Source organism: Sorex araneus, chromosome 5 (genome assembly GCF_027595985.1).
Source record: "Sorex araneus isolate mSorAra2 chromosome 5, mSorAra2.pri, whole genome shotgun sequence".
Taxonomy (NCBI): Eukaryota; Metazoa; Chordata; class Mammalia; order Eulipotyphla; family Soricidae; genus Sorex; species Sorex araneus.
This window is the reverse complement of record NC_073306.1, coordinates 120,200,450-120,219,946: the sequence shown is the minus strand read 5'-3', so window position 1 is coordinate 120,219,946 and position 19,497 is coordinate 120,200,450. Positions and strand designations below refer to the sequence as shown.

Genomic DNA, 19,497 nt, shown 5'->3' with positions numbered 1-19,497 from the left:
TTTTATTTTCTTTTTTTTTTTTTTTTTTTTGCTTTTTGGGTCACACCCGGCAATGCACAGGGGTCACTCCTGGCTCATGCACTCAGGAATTACCCCTGGCGGTGCTCAGGGGGACCATATGGGATGCTGGGATTCGAACCCGGGTCAGCCGCGTGCAAGGCAAACGCCCTACCCGCTGTGCTATCTCTCCAGCCCCAGGTGTTTTATTTTCTATATATTTTTTCTATTTATAAAATTTTCTACAGTGAATATAATCAGGGCTATGTAGCACTGTCTAGCACTGTCGTCCCATTGTTCATCGATTTGCTCAAGTGGGCACCAGTAACGTCTCCATTGTGAGACTTGTTACTGTTTTTGGCATATCGAATATGCCAGGCTCTGCTGTGCCGGTGGGATACTCTTGGCAGCTTGCCGGGCTCTCCGAGAGGGATGGAGGAATTGAACCTGGGTAGGCTGCGTGCAAGGCAAATGCCCTACCCGCTGTGCTATCAGTCCAGGGCTATGTTACAGAGAGAAAAAGTAAGTTTGTTTTTAGTTAACACAAATGCTATTTTAAAAACATAAATAGGGGGCTGGAGCAGTAGCACAGCGGGCAAACGCCCTACCTGCTGTGCTATTGCTCCAGCCCCTCCACTGGATTTTTTTTAAGCAGTATTATTTGGTAGCAGTTTTATAAGCTCATTTTCCACGTGCTAAGTCAGATGTATAGAGCTGTCTTTCAAAATACCATCCCTGGTATCTCTGAATATTTCAGACCTGAGGTGTTAAGGCATAAGAATAACCATGCTTGTTTTAGTAGTACCTTCAAGAGTAGAACTGTCACGCTAAATTGTCTCTTGCTTCTATTTCAGCTCAATCATCCAGAGCTTGTGGAAGGCCTTGTGCTCATCAACGTTGACCCTTGCGCTAAAGGCTGGATTGACTGGGCTGCTTCCAAAGTAAGCTCTGGAGAGTGTCCATTGGCCCTTACCTTGGTCTCTTCTCAAAATGACTTCCTTGTTTTTCTGTCGTGGTATATACAGAAAAGGGCAGACATATTAAGTATACTACTTGCTAAATATCTATCTCTCTATATATGCCATATAAGTTACTATTAACCAAAATGTAGAGTCTGTCCAGCACTGAGGATTTTCTTTGTGCCATTTGTTTTCTTTTATCACATCTTTATTTCCTTTTGGGGACAACACCCAGCTTTGCTGGAGTCTGTTTCTACTCAGCAGTGGGGAACCAGGCACAGCTGTGTAGGCTGGGCTCCGGCATGTGTGCCAGCCAGTTGACCTGTCTCTTGAGCCTTTGACTTTTTCTTCAGTCTTCTCCTTCCCAGAAATAGCTGTTACTCTGACTCTGCTATAGATTGGTTATATCTAATCTTAAATTTCATAGAATAGGAATAATGAGATGTGTGCTCTTTTTAAAGCTTTTTTAATTAAAGAACTGTGATTTGCAAAGTTAATGATAGTTGAATTTTAGGCATATAGTTTTCAGCACCAGTCCCACTACCATTGTCAGTGTCCTCTGCCAGTGTTCCCATATTCCCTTCCCAGATATGTATTCTTTAATTTCTAGTTTCTTTTATCATTTTGATTCTTATTTGTGTTGTCTGTAATAGTAGCCCTTTTAGATTGATGTTTACTGGTCTGTTGTATGTATACACAAAATAAGTTATCTTGTTTATAAAGCTCCAGGGTACATTGTTTTACATCTCTTTCAGTAGACAACACAGTTTTCTTTTTGTTGTTATTTTGTGCTTGGGGCCACACCCACTATACTCAGAGGTTACTCCGGCCTCTGTACTCATTCCTGGCACTGATCAGGGGACCATGTAGGATACCAGGGATAGAACCTGAGTTGGCCACCTTCAAGAAACATATGCCCTACCCACTGTACTATTGCTCTGGCCTCCCTGTTTACTTTGGGGGTGAGGACATAGGGCTCCCAAGCAGTGCTCAGATCAGGGATCCATTCCCAGTACTGTGTCATACTTATCCCTGCTTTGAGCAAGCACAGTGATGCTGGGGGCCAAGAGGGCTACATCTGGGGGTCCTTAGGGAAATGTGTGCTGAACATGCATTCAAGCAGGCATGCCTGGTATGAGCCCAAGCCTTTTGAATATCTCTTGGACCTCTTTTTTAAAAAATTATTGTTAAGTTTTTGTTGTCGTTGTTGTTCCCTAAGATCAGACTTCTCTCACTCATGCAGGGCATGCATTCTTACCTGTGTGCCGTGTCCCTGCTCCTCTTTTCTCTTCTTGTATGGGGACTGCTCCAATCAGAGACACACCTAGCATAGGTCAGTGGTACTGAGGTCATTGGACCATGTGCGTTATATCCGACAGTGCTGGGATTCACCAAGGCTACACTCCCATATACACATTTGTGTCTCTTGGGTCCAGACCTAGAAGTGGAATTGCTTAGGTCATAGGACATCAAAATGTTAAGCTTTAGTTAAATATTGCCAGTATTCCAAGGTTACCAACTTAAAAGTTCCATTTATTTTGCATCCTCAGCAATGTTTAATAGTCCTCTTAAGTTCTCTAAAAATGAGCAGTTTGTTGTTGTTTTATACAGAGGTCACATCCAGCAGTTCCCAGGAGCAGTATTTTGATGGTTAAACTCAGTCTCACACAAGCTAGGCATGTGTTCTACTCCTTGAGCCACATCCCTACTCCATGAAAGATGAGCAGTTTCATTTGTAATGTTAGGGGGTTTTATTGTTTATTTGTAATAATAGTTTTCTATATATGGCATTCATCACAAAAAAGATTATGAGACATGTTTTAATCATAACATCTTTAAAATTTCAAGCTGTCCTTGTACAGGGTTTAAATATAACTTTTTTTTTTCTTTTTGGGTCACACCTGGTGATGCACAAAGGTTAACTCCTGGCTCTGCACTCAGGAATAACTCTTGGTGGTGCTTGGGAGACCATGTGGGATGCTGGGAATCAAACCCGGGTCAGCCGTGTGCAAGGCAAACGCCCTACCCGCTGTGCTATTGCTCCAGCCCCTATTGATTTCTTTTTTTCCTTTTGGTTTTTGGGCCACAACCAGAAGGCATCACTCCTGGCGTGTACTGGGGACCATATGGGATGCCAAGGATTGAACCTGCATCTGCATGCAAGGCAGCCTCCTACCCGTTGTACTCTCTGGCCCCTGATTTTTTTCTCATTAATCTGCAATAATTCTTTGTGTAATTAGACTTATGAATTTTTTGTTCAATACATTAACTACTTCTCCCAGGTGGAGAAGGTATCTAAATCCATATTTAAAGGGTCAGAGAGAGCTCAGCAGACTAAAACACAGGCTTAATATGCAGGAAACAAAACATCAGTTTGATCTCCAGCATCATATAGTCTCCTTAGCACCACTGGAAGTGACCCCCAGGGACTGAATCCGGAGTAGCTCTTGAGCACCCTTGGTGTGGCCCCAAAATGAAAAGCCAAAATCTCTCCAAGGAGATAGAAAACTTGAATATGTTTAGGGCCTCACAAATATTACAATAATAAGTAAAAAGAGGGAATAGAGAAAAAAGCATTACATGATACCTCATTTGCATTGAACTCACTGATGCTAAATAATAGCTCAATGTTGGAAAGAAAGCAGTTTTGCGACACTTTCCCTGCTGAAGAACAAATGTTATTTGTATGTTATTTAATCTTAAATTGTGGGGTTTATTATTTTAGTTTTGGGGCCACATCTGGCTGTGCTCAGGGGCTATTTCTGGCTCTATGCCCAGGGGTCACTCCTGGTAGTTCTAGGGCACCATATGCAGTACCAGGGATTGAACCAAGATCAGCCACATTCAAGGCAAGTGTCTTAACAGCTGTACTGTCTCTCAAGACCCCAAACTATGGAGTTCAGATTAAACGGGTGATGATAAAAATTCTGTAAACACAACCTGAGCCCTGGCCATAGTGTGCCTTAGCAGTAAGGTACATATTTTGTACACATGAGATCTGGACTTAGTTCCAGCACAGGAAAACAGAAAGTTAAGAAACCTGAGCTTTGGGGACTGGGGTGACAGTGCAGCCCGCAAGATGCTTGGCTATGATTTGATCCCGGCATCCCATTGGGTTCCTTGAGCTTTCCAGCAGTGATTGATCCCTAAACACTGAGCACTACCAGGTGTGACCTTAAGAAAAAAAACAAGAACTGAGCTCTCACTGCTTACTAAAAGATGCCTAATATAAATAAATTCATTTGAGAGGCCTCAAGTTCTGGCATTTTCTACCCAATTGGGCCAGTAATTCAATGCAAGGGCCCAAGGATGTAGTGCTGTTTGGGGCCCGGTCAGTACAAAGGATTACCTGAGCCACACGCCAGAGACCAAGACTCAACCCAGACATGGTCCTGGAACCATGTGGTACCAGAAAGCAAACTAGGATTGACTACATGTGAGTCATGCACCTTGACTCCTATGCTATCTTTCTGGACCCAGTAGTCTTAATTTTTAAACGGATGTCTACTTCTAAGTACCTTCGAGCTTAATGTTTATTCTGATACTCATTGGAGAATCTCCAAAGTAACACCACCAGTTGTCTTATATCAAAATCTTTAATAATAGTTAATCATGGCATTTAGCAATTTGAGATGTAAGAACTGAAGGATAATTAGTGATACTTTGAAATATTTAGGTAGAAGGATATGTATTTAAAAGAATTTTTGTTGGTAAGAGCTACCATAGTTTGCAGTACTCTTAAAGTCATTGTTTTAGAGTTGCTGAGCTACTAAATCAATTCCTCTGCCAGTGCTATAAGATCACCCCCATTACCCCACAGTCCCTTATTTTTGTAATTTCTTAAATAAAACCCCATTTAGTACTTAACTGTGTATGTATCAGACACTATTATTAAATGTCCCTTATACATTTAACTACATCTTCTTGGGCCAACCCAGTGAAGTGGTGCTATTAGTGCCCCGCGAGATAGTAAGTTATGAGGTTTTGTTTTTTTTTTCTTTTTGGGTCACACCTGGAGATGCACAGGGGTTACTCCTGGCTCTTCACTCAGGAATTACTACTGGCGGTGCTCAGGGGACCATATGGGATGCTGGGATTCGAACCAGGGCAAGGCAAATGCCCTACCCGCTGTGCTATCGCTCCAGCCCCAATAAGTTATGAGTTTAAGGTCACATAGCTATGATATTGCAGAGCCAAGATAATCACTAAAGCATTGTTTTAGTGAAGATGGAAACTGGGGCTGGAGCGATAGCACAGCCAGGAGTAATTCCTGAGTGCAGTACCAGGAGTAACCCCTAGTGTGACTCAAAAAGAAAAAAAAAAGTTAAAAAAAAAGATGGAAACTACATGAGTGCCAATAATACAGAATAACAATTGTTCTACAACTTTAGAATAGATAATTTATAACTTTTTTGTTGTTTGTTCATGTCGGTATATATATGTAAATACAAAACTATCGCTGTAAGATACTGAATATGAACATTTGCAATTATTTTCTGAATCTGACTCAGTTCATTGACGTTAAATACAGAATGAAAAAAATCGTAAAAATAAGAATATATACATTCAAAGAGCTCATTACAGTATAAAATTATTGAGGTCTGGTCAGCTGCCAACCTCATCTGTGATGGGGGAAGATTAAAGGTTCCTGGGATTTCCTTGGGACGGTGACTGCTGGGGAGTCTTGAGTCCCTCCCTGGCGCAGTAGGAGGGAGGGTCAGGAGCGAATGGGACAGGCTGGGTGAGGCAGACCAAAGCGTGACCCCAAGGAACACCTTGCCCACACAGGGGTAAGCGCTTCCTGACAGAACCCACCCAGCTTGAGAGCCTGCGTCTGGCGAGCCAGCGGGCAGGAAGAAATGGGCACCTGGGTGCACAGGCCACGCTGCACAGGAAAGGAATCTTCCAGCACAAGAGGAAAGAGTCCCAGCTCATTCTCCCAGAGAGAGTCTCAGTCTAGCTTCCTCTCTCGCACCTGAGCTCCCTTCTCTCTCCTCCCAAGAACTCCGTAGTTGATTATTTAAAGAAATGGAGAGGAGGGGCTCGAGTGATAGCACAGTAGGTAGGGCGCTTGCCTTATACATGGCTGACCTAGGATCCATCCCTGGTCACCCGAGCTCCTCTAGAAGTGATTCCTGAGTGCAGAACCTGGAGTAAACCCTGAGCATCACCAGGTATGACCCAAAAAAAAAACAAAAAATGAAAAGAAAGAAAAGAAATGCAGGGGAATTTTTGTTGTCATCTGCGCAACATCCAGTAATGCTGCTATTTCTGGATCTTTCTTTGGCATTCACTCCTAGAGATGCTCAGGGGTTACTCCTGGTTTCACATGCCATGTGCCTCCAGCATGCAAAAATATGTGCTCAGCTTGTTGAACTATCTCTCCAGGCCCCCAGATTCTTATGTTTAAAAAGTCTTAGGTGGGTCAGACAACCACTATGAGTAAGGCTGCCTTGATCCACACTACAACACAGAGCTAGGACTTAGCTCCTGAACATTGCCAGGTGAGGATTAACAAAACAAAAATATAACAAAACTGACTTAGGGCTAGGGAGATAGTTCAAAGAGCTAATGTATATGCTTTCCATGTAGGAGGCCCATGTTCAATTCTAATACCTTATGGCCCCCCAAGTACCACCAGGAGCAACCCCCAAACACTTAGCTGGGAAGTAGTCCCTGAACACCAGCAGGTGTGACTCATCCCTCCCCCCTCCCAAAAAAAAAAATTCATAATACTGAGGATGTGGCTCTGGTAGAGCACCTGCCATGTGTATGTGAGGCTGGCACTGAGAAAACAAAACACCACCAGATGTGACCTCTGCCTCCTCACCCCCAACCTCCAAAAAAAATCAAAACCTTAAGAATGACCTTGTTTGTGCAGGCCAGGGAGGGCTGGAGTGTGTGCTTGGCTCCAGGTTCAGTCCACCTCAGCTCCTTAATGGCCAACCCCACAAGCAATGCCAGTACAACCCCTCCCCTCAAAATAACGGCACTATCATCTGTGGGGAGGGGTGTATTTTGGGGCGACACTCAGCAGTACTCAAGAGCTACTCCTGGCTCTGCTTTGACAGTTATTGTTCATTTATAATATATCATTCTCTGCTGACCTATGAGAAGACTTCAATACATCTTAGACTTCTTTTTTCCTTGCTTTTTTTTTTTTTGTGACAGGGCCTCACACAAGCCAAACATGGGCTCTGTGACTGAGCTACATCTTTAATCTTTCTGGGACTAAATGTTCTTCAACACATACCCAGAGCTCTCATCCTCTTCCTTCCCTTCTTCCCTACTTTCAACTCAGTATTTCACCTCTGATTAAGTCAGGACTAGAATTAAATATAAATGGACTGGATTAAGATAAGAGTAGAGGAGTTAAAGCATTTGCCTTGTACACAGAGATCCCCAGCACTGCCTGGACCCTCAAATACAGCTGAGAGCAATCCCTGAGCATCATTGGTATGACCCCAACCCTTTCCACAAAAAAAATAACAGAAAGAAAGGAAGAAATGGGGCATAAATCAGGGATGCTCCTTAGAATATCTGCCTTGCATGTGTGAGGCTCAGGGTTTAATACCTGGCACCATTTAAAAAAAAAAAAAAAACTAAGAAAGAAGGCTTGAAAGGAATCAACATTATTTGAGTTGCAAGTCTTAAAGTAAACCAATAGTCTTCAGATTTACACAGATTGCTGTACATCAGAATGTGATATGCATTGTTTTGAAGTGGGGAAAATTAGGAGAAAAATGTTCAAAATGCAAGAACATTCTGTAAACATAGCTACTTCCTCCCACTCCCTGAAGTAAAGATAGCAAAAAACTGGAAGAATTTTCTTTTTTAATTGCTTTTGTCTTGGGGCCAGAGAGATGGCCCAGAGAACTGAACTGAAGTATGTATTTTGCCTGCTAAAGCCTGAGGTTCTTACACACACACACACACACACACACACACAGAGCTGAACTGAAGTATGTATTTTGCCTGCTAAAGCCTGAGGTTCTTACACACACACACACACAGAGCTGCATAGTGCCTGGTGCAGCTCTAGGAATAGCCACTAGGTACCACAGGTATCACCCCAAAACAGCATCAAAGAAAAATTTCTCTCAGCTAGAGCCATAGTTCAGCAGGGCAGGGCACTTGCCTTGCATGCGTTAGACCCAGGTTGATCCCTGGCATCACATATAGTCCTTCTCGCATAATCAAAAGTAATTCTTGTGTGCAGAGCCAGAAGTAACCCCTGAGCTTCACTGGGTGTGGCCCAAGCCCCCAACCCCCCAAAATGAAAAATTTTCATTCAATGGCTTGGGAATGGTTCTGAGTCAGTTTATAGTAACCATAAATCCAGTGTAAGTATAGAAATAATAGGCAGGAATAAAGTAGCAAATTGTCACAAATTTGTTTGGTTTTGTTTTGTTCCACACCCAGCATGCTTAGGTGCTTCACGGCTGCTCCTGGCCTTGGCCTTTGGTGGGGCTTGCTTTTGCTAGTGCTGAGGTACACCAGCCCTTTGAACTGTCTCCTCAGCTCATAGTCAACAAGCTTTTTGTTCGTTTTTGTTTCGTACTACACCCAGTAGTACTCTGGGATTACTCTTTATAGTGCTCAGGGGGACTATATGTAGTGCTATGGATTGAGCCCAGGCAAGTGCCATCCCTGCTATGCTATATCTCCGGTCTCCCTTATGCACTTTATAATCCTCTTCCTTTCTGCTCACCTACTTCCCCATGTGATTTCAGTTTGTAACCAAAGGCCAAGAGTTTGTCATCATTAAGGAAAGTTTTTATTGATTGATTGATTGACTGATTGATTGATTGATTGCTTTTTGGGTCACACCTGGCAATGCTCAGGGGACCATATGGGATGCCGGGAATCAAACCTGGGTCGGCTGCATGCAATCCAAACACCTACCCACCGTGTTATTGCTCCAGCCCCAGTTTGTCATCATTATATACTATCTAGTCCCTTGTTTCATTTCTCTGTCACTGGTGAGTGGAGATCATAAGGTATTGGTGTCCTCTTCTGAAGTTCTTTCAACATAATGCCGTCCAGTTCCATTCAGGTTACAGTGAACTCTAGGGTTTCATCTTTTCTTATAGCTTAAGCTGGCTATAATTGGCAAGGCAGTTTATTTTCAGTGACTCTCTTATTCTCGTGCCTCTTGAAACCACTGTCTCATGAAAATGTGCAGTGCTGAGTAGTGTTTCTGTTTGGTGAAGCGTAACACCACGCAGTACTGAAGTTCACTCCTGCATGCAAAGTATGTACTCCAGTCTCTCCTTCAACCAAATATCATAATCTTAAGTGGACAGCTTGGCAGGGTTTTTTTTTTTTTTTATGTGCTTACTCCTTTGATAACCTTTTTTTTTTCCCCAGCTTTCAGGCTTGACAACCAATGTTGTGGACATTATTTTGGCTCATCACTTTGGGCAGGTAAGTACTTATTCCACCCACGAAATCTACGTTTATTGGTTTGCCTGCTAAACTTTTACTTACCTCAGGAAAAACTGATATCTTTGAATTTACCTCATCCTAGCAGGTAACATTTCCAGTGCAATGTGAGACGTATGTGCCTAGCAAGGGCCAGTTTTGGCAGAGGCATGAACTCCGTGCCACATGACTTGGCATTTAGAAAGATGAGAGAAGGCTGTTATGCCTTGCCCCCCACCTGTTCCCTTTAAACTGCATGCCATCTGTTGATGTTTGACAACATCACATGCCTCACAAAATATCTGTAAAGCTCTGGGAAAGTCTTCGCAGAAGTCTTCAGAGAAATTTAGCATGAAAAGAAAACATGAAATGTTACGGCTACAAGAAGCAGAGATGATCTAGTTCAATCCTCATTTTACTCCGGAGGGAACTGAGATGGAGAGAGGAGGTGACACTTTTTGGACAGTAGCTGAGTGGGAGGTGGGACTACTCAGTCCTCTTTGCAGAGGTAAAAATAGTTGTGTAATAATGATTATGACACTGAGTCTAATACTTCTTTTTTCCTGACCCACCAAACAGTTCTCAGGCGCCAACTGAGTATGCTGTGCTTACTCATGTCAGTGCTTAAAACTACCTCAAGGTAGCATCTGACCCCAGTCAGAGGAATCAGTCCCCAAAGACTACTCCCCCCTTCTTTCCATGCCCCATGCCCAGCCAGAAGACCACAGGTTGTCACCTGTGTTGCCGACTTACTGACTATAATTTCAGAATTCCAATAACTCCCTTCTTAGGTTAAGTAATTTCCTGGCACTTACAGAGCACAGCAAAATGTTTTACTAAATGGATTACTGATTTGTTATAAAAACTTAACCTAGAGTAATAAAAATGGATACTTTATGCTAATAAGCATCAGAAACAGGCAGGTGGGGAGAAATGCTTCAGGCAAAGTATCTGGAGAGAGGGTTCATCCCTTTTCAGAGTGTTCTGAGGACACAGTGTGCTTCCAGAGCCACCTCCATTCCACCACTCTGTCCGCCTGCTCAGGCATCACGCCCGGCTGGCTCACGGCAACATTTTGGCTGCTGGGGATTAAACCACCATTGGACTAATGTAAGGCAAATGCCTTACATCCGTTCTATCTCTGTAGCGCCACCTTTTAGGTTTTCATTGATTGATAAAACCCATCGATCGGGCATGAGAGATAAAATCATTGACTATGAGCAGTCAGCAGTGGAGCTTGAGCTCCACCTCCTCTTAGGCTCCGGATGGGACTCACAGTCTCCGTCCTCTAATCACATGGTTGCTTGCTCCTGGCAACTAGCCCCTGTCACCAGTAGCTTAGTTAGACTCTTTCAAGTACATCTTCTTAAAAACAAGAACAACTTGGGCTCAATAGAGAATCCTCAGCACTGCCAGAGGGACACTCCTGCAACACCAGGGGGCACTCCAGAGCACAGAACCAGAAATAGCCCGTGGGGGTGGGGGGCGGGAGGAGTAAGAGGCGTGTCTTTCCAAGTTCTTGCTGTCCTGAACAAAGAATTTAGACAGATGGGGTAAAAAGTAGAGCAGAGCAAGGGTTTACTTGAAAGAAACACGTGCAGTCCGTAAAGCAGGGCACGCAGAGCAGAGTGGCTCAAGAGTTTCAGGGCCTCTTAATATTATGGCCTGAAAGGCAGGTAGGGTTTCCAGGGTGGTATTGGTGGCCTGAGGACTCTTGGCAGGTCTGGATTGGCATGCGTGGGCTGTGTCACAGGACCCCTAGAGCTATCAGCTGTGTCATCTTCTCTAACTTCTGGCATTTGACGGCAGAATGAGTGGGAGTAGTGTTGTACTGTAGCTTTGAGCCCGATATAGGTGATTTCTCCATTATTCTTGTTCCCTATGTATACTGCCTATATCATGTATTTTCATCATTGTGGATATTTCAAAGTCCATAGTCTATTTTTCCTTTATTAATTTAGATTATATTTTATTATAGTAGGATGCTTCCCTTGCATGCACCAACCCGGGTTCAGTCCCTGGAACTCCATATGGTTCTGCAAGTCTGCATCAGGAGTTACCCCTGAGTGCAGAGCCAGGAGTAAGCCCTGAGCACTGCCTGGTGTGGCCCAAAAAGTAAAGATCAACTAATTTACACCAGATTACAACTTATAACATAATGAGGGGAAAGATTTAAAGCCAGGCTTACCCAGCTACAAAGCTTTCTTCTTTGTACCTTGTCAAGGTGGCCTTAGGGGAGGGGCCTAGAGAAATTAAAAAACTGGAGAGGTTTACTTCTGCTTAGCATATCAGGAAAGGCTTCTGGCTAGAGGGGGCAAGCAGAGCTGTGTGACATTTTAGAATTAGAAAGGGGGACATCCCAGGGATGATTTACTCAGAAGCTCAGTGGAAGGAGTTATAAGATGTGTTCAAGGAAGGTTAAGTAACCTGGGAGACACCTTGTATAATACGCCTGCGGAAGCTTGATTATACGGGGCAGTTACTTCTGAAGCCTGTGGACAGTGTCCTGACATGTGAAAATAAAGCTTGAAGGTGTTTGTATTCAAATTTTCTTAATATTTCAAATGGGGAAAGCTAAAATCATAATTTTAATAATTTCTATAAAATGAGGACATTTGCGATATATACTTAATGTGATGAGTTTAAAATATGTGGACTCAGAGTGGGTTCTGTCCATGAGTTCCTGTGCAAAGAAACCATGAGCTCTACCAGGTATGGTCCAAAATCAAAACAGAAAATTCATTTGGAATCTAAATGGGCCAGAGAAGAGAGAATACAAAGGCTAAAGGTAGTTGCCTTGCATATACAGACCCCACTTTGATCTCCAGCACTGCATATGGTCCCCTGAGCACTACCAGCCCAAAACAAACCAAAAAAATTTTAATATATATAATAAAATTTAAACAAGAAAAAGGGCCAGAAGATAGCATAGGAGTTTCTGCTTGTGCCATCAGCTAATCCTTATTCAATCCCCATTATCCCAAAGCCCTTTGAGCATCCCTGGCAGCCCCTGAATATCCCTGGATATAGCCCTGGTGGCCAACACTGCTGGGATGGCCCTAGCAGCGACACATATTCCTCAGCCCCTGGCACTGAACTGCTGGCCCAGTTGGCGGAGTATACCTGACAGTGTGCCCGAGCCCTCGGCACTCCTTGGGAACCCACCCCCAATGAAAACGGGAAATTTTAAGAAGGAAATACGTGTCTTTTATTGCTTCGAAATGGCAACAAACAAGATTTTTATTCATGGGTTGTGTTGATCTTCACTATTAAGAGGCCAAAACCACAGTGTTAGAGACTACAGAGATAGAAGATAGTATGGTGGGTAGAGCACAAAACCAGGAGTGAGACTGAGCATTGTGGCCCAGAAACAAATAAATAAAAGCATAAGTGAAAGTCTTATAATCTATTGAATTTTCAAAAAGAGTGATTTTGTACTAGCAAGTGCTTAGGGAAATAGTAATTCATATAAATGAGACAGCACTGTATGTTCTGGTAAGGAATAATCTCTATTGTACCTTTAAGTGGAAAAACAAAATATAGAACAGTATGTCTAGGAGTCTACAATTTGTGTTTAAAAAACAAAAGGGAGGTGGCAATTTATGCATAACAGCTTTGCCTAAGATGTTCCATTAGCACTTAAGTCACTTTTATCTATTTTTTTAATGGTTTATGGTTTTCCTGCATGCAAAACATTTGCTCTGACCCTTTGAACAATAAATATCCTTGACCCTTGAACATCCTTTAGTTATGGTGTCACTGGGAGTCATCCCTTTTTGTGGTGGTTATACTTTCCTGGCTGTTGTGTGGCCAGAAATGAGCTGTGGTGGAGGGATCACAGCAGAAGCACAAGGATTATGCAGGGGGGACATCAGGGCTTTGAACTCATGACCATGTTCTTGCTAGGCAGGCATTCTAAGCCCCTGGCTACTCCTCCAGACCCACTCATTTTTTCTCCCCCTGATTTTTTTTTTTGGGGGGGGGGTCACACCTGGCAGTGCTCAGGGAACCATATGGAATGTCAAGGATCGAACCCAGGTCAGCCTCATGCAAAGCAAACGCCCTACCTGCTGTACTATCGCCCCAGCCCCTCTTCTCCCCATTATTTGTCTCAAATTTGCTACTAAAATTCCTCTCCAGTCTTCTGGGTGGAGCTGGCTCAATTATTTCCTTTCTGACTACTGCAGGCTTAAATTGTTATTTAGATCTTATTACTCATAATATCTTTAGCATTTACCAAGTTTCCGTGGAATGATTCCAGTCCCCTTCAGGTTTAGTTAGACTCTAATTCACTTGGTCAGTTTCCTGGCTGACATCACTCATGTGCAAGCTGATATTTCCTTATCTCAGTTTCTGTTCAAGGCTTGATGGCAGTCTTTACACATTATACCTGGATTAACCGATTTACCATTACTGATGCATGTCTTTCTCCCAATGCAAATATCTCCCCAGCTGTTTAAAATGGCTGACTGAGAAGTTGTATATGTGTATGTACACACATACATGTAATTTACTTATATATAAAGTACCGGCCCGGCAAGCACAAGGTCATAAGTTCATGTTCTGAGGTGATTGGGAGACTCTGCTGTTTGTGATTCCTAGAAAGAAGGACCCAGTTAATATGGCTCCATGGCTTAGGAAGCACCTAGAACAATCAGTAGACGTGAGCTTTATCCCTCATGCTGTGCATGTACTGAAGCGATCCTGACCACCTCAATATCTGGGGTCCTGAAGAGAAGGGGAAAAAGCAGTGAGAAAGTAGCCACTGGACAGTGGGTGATGGGCAGGATTACTGTATTGACCATTTTGCTGCCTTTATATTTTTACCTTATCTGTAATGACAAATGTACTTAAACATCACCTAATGGAGCATAATTTATAATTCTGTAATGTATATTATTAAATCGTGGGATATAAGTAGATAATGAACTGACTTTGAAGGTAGAGTTCTTTATTCAGATGAATGGCTATTAAGAGAAATGCTACTTCCCACTTACATATTTTGCAGTATACATAACTCTTTAAGGGACTTGGAGAATTAGCTCAGTGAGCTGTGCCCACGAAGCTCGGTTCAGTCACCAGCACACCTGGTCCCCAAGTACTGCTGGGAAACAATCCTAGCACAAAGTGAGGTGTAGTCCCCAAAGCATTGTCTGATGTAGCCAAAAAAAATCTAAAAGGAAGAACTAAAAACTTTTTTTCCATTTTTTATTTGGGGGTTCTAGGAGAGAGAGGGAAAGCAGGACTACACTTTGTGCCAGGGGGACTCCCTGATGTCAGGGATGAAACCCTGGACACTCACTATTAAGTAAGTGTGAGCTATCTCTCTACAACTTCCCTTTATCTTTTTTTTTCCCTCCCCAGTGCCGGGGATTGAGCCCAGGGCCTCATACGCATATAAGACTTGGCTTGTTCTATTAAGCCATATCTCAGGCCCTCCTTTTTTTCTTGGGTCACACCCAGTGATGCTCAGAGATTACCCCTGGTGGTACTCGGGACCATCTGGGGTGCCAGGGATTGAACCCAGGTCAGCCACATGCAAGGCAAACACCCTACAAACTGTACTATCGCTCCAACCCCAGGCCTTACTTTCTTAATTTGTAAAACAGCTCTGGGGTTGGAGCCACAGTACAGCAAGTAAGGAACTTACCTTGCATACAGCTAACCTGACACTCCCTATGGTCCCATGAGCACCACCAGGTGTGGCCCCCAAACCAAAAATAAAACAGCAATTTTAGGTAGTCATTTAGTATCTTCCTTGGGGAAAGGGATGTTGGGACTACACCTAACAGTGCTCAGGAGCTATTCCTGGCTCTGTTCTCAGGAATCACCCCCAGCAGTCATTGGGGATCATATGAGATGCCAGAAATCAGCCCCTGGCTTGCCACATGCAAATCAAGCACCTTAACACTCTGTACCATCTCTCCAGCTCTAGTCTCTTACTTTTATAGATGTGACCTATTTTGATGAGAACAGATCAAGAACAAACAAAAATGAGGAATGCAGGCCTCCAAATGTAGGTGTCTGAGTTTATTAGTTGCACATACTTGAATGTTACGTTAGTACAATTTCTGCTTTTTGTCCTTGCTACAGGTTAGGAAATACAGAATGTGCCCTTTAGGTTTTTGCACTTGACATTGAGTTGACTGCCAGCTTTTTTCCATTAGTTTCTTTGGTCTCCTCCATTGTCACAGCCTATGACACTCAACCAGTGTAATGAAAATAAAGATTTCAGAGCTAAGGATATAGCTAACATGTGAGGCCTCGGTTTCAATTCCTGGTCTGACAAAAAAAAAATTTTTTTTCACGGCCTGGGAGACAGTTCAGAGGGTTGGAGCACGTGCTTTGCATGCAGGAAATCTGAGTTCAATCCCTGGCATCTCATGGTTCCCTAAGACCACTGGGTTGTGGCTCAAAAACAAAAAGAAAAAAAAATTTTTTTTTTTTTTTAGTCATTCAGCCTACCAGTGGACATCTGTAGACTCCAGATCTGCCCTATTACAGGCCTTGCATTGGGAGTGCAAACCAACCAAAATACATCAGTACCGTGGCTTAGAAATTTACCTGTTTCTTCGTTTAATTTTTTAGGAAGAGTTACAGGCCAACCTGGATCTGATTCAAACCTACAGACTCCATATTGCCCAAGATATCAACCAAGAAAACCTCCAGCTTTTCCTGGGTTCCTACAATGGGTATGGTTGTCTCTTGTTTGCTTACCTAAATGCATGCCAGGTCTAAAATGATTGCACTTTGTTCAGTGCTCTGTGGCAGGATTGCTTTTGTGCTTTCTCTCCATAGTAGAAGAAGTACTCTCAGAGAAATATAAAAAAAGCTTTCAAGGATAATACAGATGCGGTGGAGGTACAATAATGTACATTAAAAACAGAAACATTAACACTATTGTAAATATACAGATGTTTTATATGTTTATAGATATATATATATATATACATATATATATGACTGTACACCATTATGTAATGACCTGAACACCGTTTAATTAGGGGCCAGAGAGATAGTACAGTGGATAAGGCACTTGCCTTACACACAGCTGACCCAGGTCAGCCCCAGCACCATATGGTTCCCTTAGCTCTGCCAGGAGCAATTCCAGAGCACCACCAAGTATGCCCACCACCAAAATAAAATTTATGGTTTAGGTAAGATGGTTGCAGTAGTGTTTGTTTACAGCATTGATGTACGTTACTGCACACCACCACCACCTAAGTGCCCGTGACCCTCCATTTTCCTTATGTCACCTCTGATCCATCTTCATTCCCACCTTTAAGATGTTTTAAATCAAAATAATGAAACAGAAGGAGCTTGAGGTGATTCAGAGAAATATGAGGAAGGCAAAGGAAAGGACATAAGTCTTGGCCTTTAGATTTAGTTTTTTCCTAGTATCTTGTCATCAGATAGAATAACATGTACACCACTAGTAAGCTCTCTTTTGTATGTGTGTTCCAGCCTATTGTTACATCTCCCCTAGTTACTGAGACAGCCTGATTCTTATCTTGGAACCAATTTCTCCAAAGTGAAAATGTTTGCTCTTTCTAGCTCTCTGGGTACTGGGCACATGGAAAAAGATTAAAGAAATAGGTTAGTTCAATTAAAAAAAATCAGGGACTGGAGCAATAGCTCAGAGGGTAGGGCGTTTGTTTGCCTTGCATGCGACTGACCCGGGTTCGATTTTCAGCATCCCATATTGTCCCCTGAGCACCGTCTGGGGTGATTCCTGAGTGCAGAGCCAGGAGTAACCCCTGTGCATCGCCAAGAAGCAAAAAAAAAAAATCAAACATGAAAGCTTGTAACTGTATCTCACAGTGACTCAATAAAAAATATATATATAAAACTAGGGTCTGGAGCAATAGCACAGTGGGTAGGGCGTTTGTCTTGCACACAGCCGACCCAGGTTCGATTCCCATCATCCTATATGGTCCCTTGAGCACCACCAGGAGTAACACCTGTGCATTGCCGGGTGTGACCCCCCCAAAAAAAAAGGACAAAATATATAAATTTTTTTAAAAAAAAGAAGTAGGTTGGTTGTAGCTTCCTAAACTCCTTAACAGCAAGGAGAGGGGTTTGTTTTGTTTTTTTGCTTTTTGGGTCACACCTGGCAATGCACAGAGGTCACTCCTGGCTCTGCATTTAGGAATTACCCCTGGCGGTGCTCAGGGGACCATATGGGATGCTGGGAATCGAACCCAGGTCAGGCACGTGCAAGGCAAGCACCCTACCTGCTGTACTATCGCTCCAGCCCCAGGAGCGGATTTTTAACTTCTGTATAATAATATCTTCCTCTGAGTAATGGAGCCACATTTTTAGTTGCAATCAGAAAGGCTAAAGTATCATTTCAAACTTTGTTAAGAGAAAAAAAAGTTTTCTTAAGGAATTTATTTCTATAAACTAGTTGAAAAATTAAATGAAGCTTAAGGATTTCAATATTAAAGATTGCTGTTGAGTTGAAGTTGTCTCCTTTCAGCATCACTTTATTTGGGGCGACTCCACTAGAAGGAAAGTCCTCCAACCCTGTGCACTCTCTCCCAGCCCTTTGGCATCACTTTATAGCACCTCTGGGTTGGCCCCTCTGGGTTGGCCCAGGGGCCTTGTTATACTCTGCACCATATAGTATGCCCTGAAATGGTTCCTGGTGAACCAAGTGCACAGGATCCCTCCCACATCAGGTGTGAAGGAAAGGTCTGTTTCATGTTGCTCAATATATTTTGGCTTGTAACTAGGACCTAACTCAGGTTGCTATAATTTTACCTGAAATTTTACTTTGTCTCTAGACGCAAAGACCTGGAGATTGAAAGACCCATGCTGGGCCAAAATGATAACAGATCAAAGACGTTGAAGTAAGTGTGAGCTTCCTTCCTATGTGGCTGATACATTTTCTCTTTTGTGGAGGGATTCAGTGTTCAGTGGGGCACATGGGGTGCTGCTGAGTTCACCTGTTGTCTTCTCCCAGGTGTTCAACTTTACTGGTGGTTGGAGACAATTCTCCTGCCGTGGAGTCTGTGGTACGTACAAATGTGAACATAAATGAGATTAAAATACAGTAAACTGGGGCTATGGAGTTGGCTCGAGAGTGTATGCCTTACTTGTGGGCACCCCACATTCAATCCTGGGTTCCCTGTGGTCCCCCAGCACCACTGTGAATAGTCCCTCAGCGTTGCTGCATGTGTTCCCAAAAAATTAAGATGCAGTAAATTATATACATCACAATGCTGATAGACCACCGAGCCAGAGAGACTATACAGTGCTTGCCTTGCATGTGGCCAGCCCGGATTCGAACCCCTGGCATCCCTATGCTCCCCTGTTCCCAGAGCAAATCCAGTGTGCCCTCCCATTTAAAAAAAAAAATGCTACATACGGTCCACTACGCATTATCAGGAGTGATCCCTAAGCACAGAGCCTGAATAAGCCCTGAGTAATGCTGGGTGTAGGGAAAAAAAAAAAAATGAATTGGTTGGGAGGGTAATGGAGAGATAGTATAGTGGGTGGAACACTTGCCTTGCACACAGACTGCCTGGATTCTATCCCTGGTACCATATATGGTCCCCTGAACACAGCCAGTATACCCCCTCCCCCCAAAAGACAAAACCCAAATTCATGCATATCAAACATTTACTGATGATAAATCATAATTTTAATAACAAAAATTTTGTGTGACTCAGGACCAAATGCAGTGCTGGGGAATCACACCAAGATCTGATGCATTCGAGGCAAATATCTTAATCCCTATACTGTCAGTACGATCTGTACTAGCTCTCTGGTCCTTAAAAAAATTAGGGGGGTAGTCTGACCCAGGTTTAATCCCCAGCATCCTATATGGTCCTTCAGCACCACCAGGAGTAATTTCTGTGTGCGGCTGAGTGTTGCCAGATGTAACACAAAAACAAAAAAATGTATCAGGGTGGGGGCAGGAAATACTGGGAGATACACTCAGTGGCACTCAGGGCTCATTTCTGAGATCCTTTTAACCACCCCCCTCTATCCCCCCATATTCAGCTGTGTAGCTCCATATAGGGTCAGGGACCCACAGTTTAAGAAGTTAGGCTGTGGGACCATGTTAACCACCCTGCTCCACCTCTCCAGGATCCCACCTGGGGGCATAAAA

General features: G+C 43.2%; 1 protein-coding gene across 2 annotated transcripts in view; it reads left to right on the top strand.

The window, feature by feature from the left end:
• The window catches only part of NDRG3 (NDRG family member 3), a 79,269-nt gene that overhangs the window by 50,832 nt on the left and 8,940 nt on the right, over positions 1 to 19,497 (top strand). For both annotated transcript variants that reach the window (XM_055138668.1, XM_055138667.1), the window contains exons 8-12: positions 852 to 938; positions 9,327 to 9,383; positions 15,969 to 16,072; positions 18,167 to 18,232; positions 18,346 to 18,397. In XM_055138668.1, the coding sequence (XP_054994643.1) occupies positions 852 to 938; positions 9,327 to 9,383; positions 15,969 to 16,072; positions 18,167 to 18,232; positions 18,346 to 18,397 (366 nt within the window). The remainder of the gene's footprint in view (positions 1 to 851; positions 939 to 9,326; positions 9,384 to 15,968; positions 16,073 to 18,166; positions 18,233 to 18,345; positions 18,398 to 19,497) is intronic.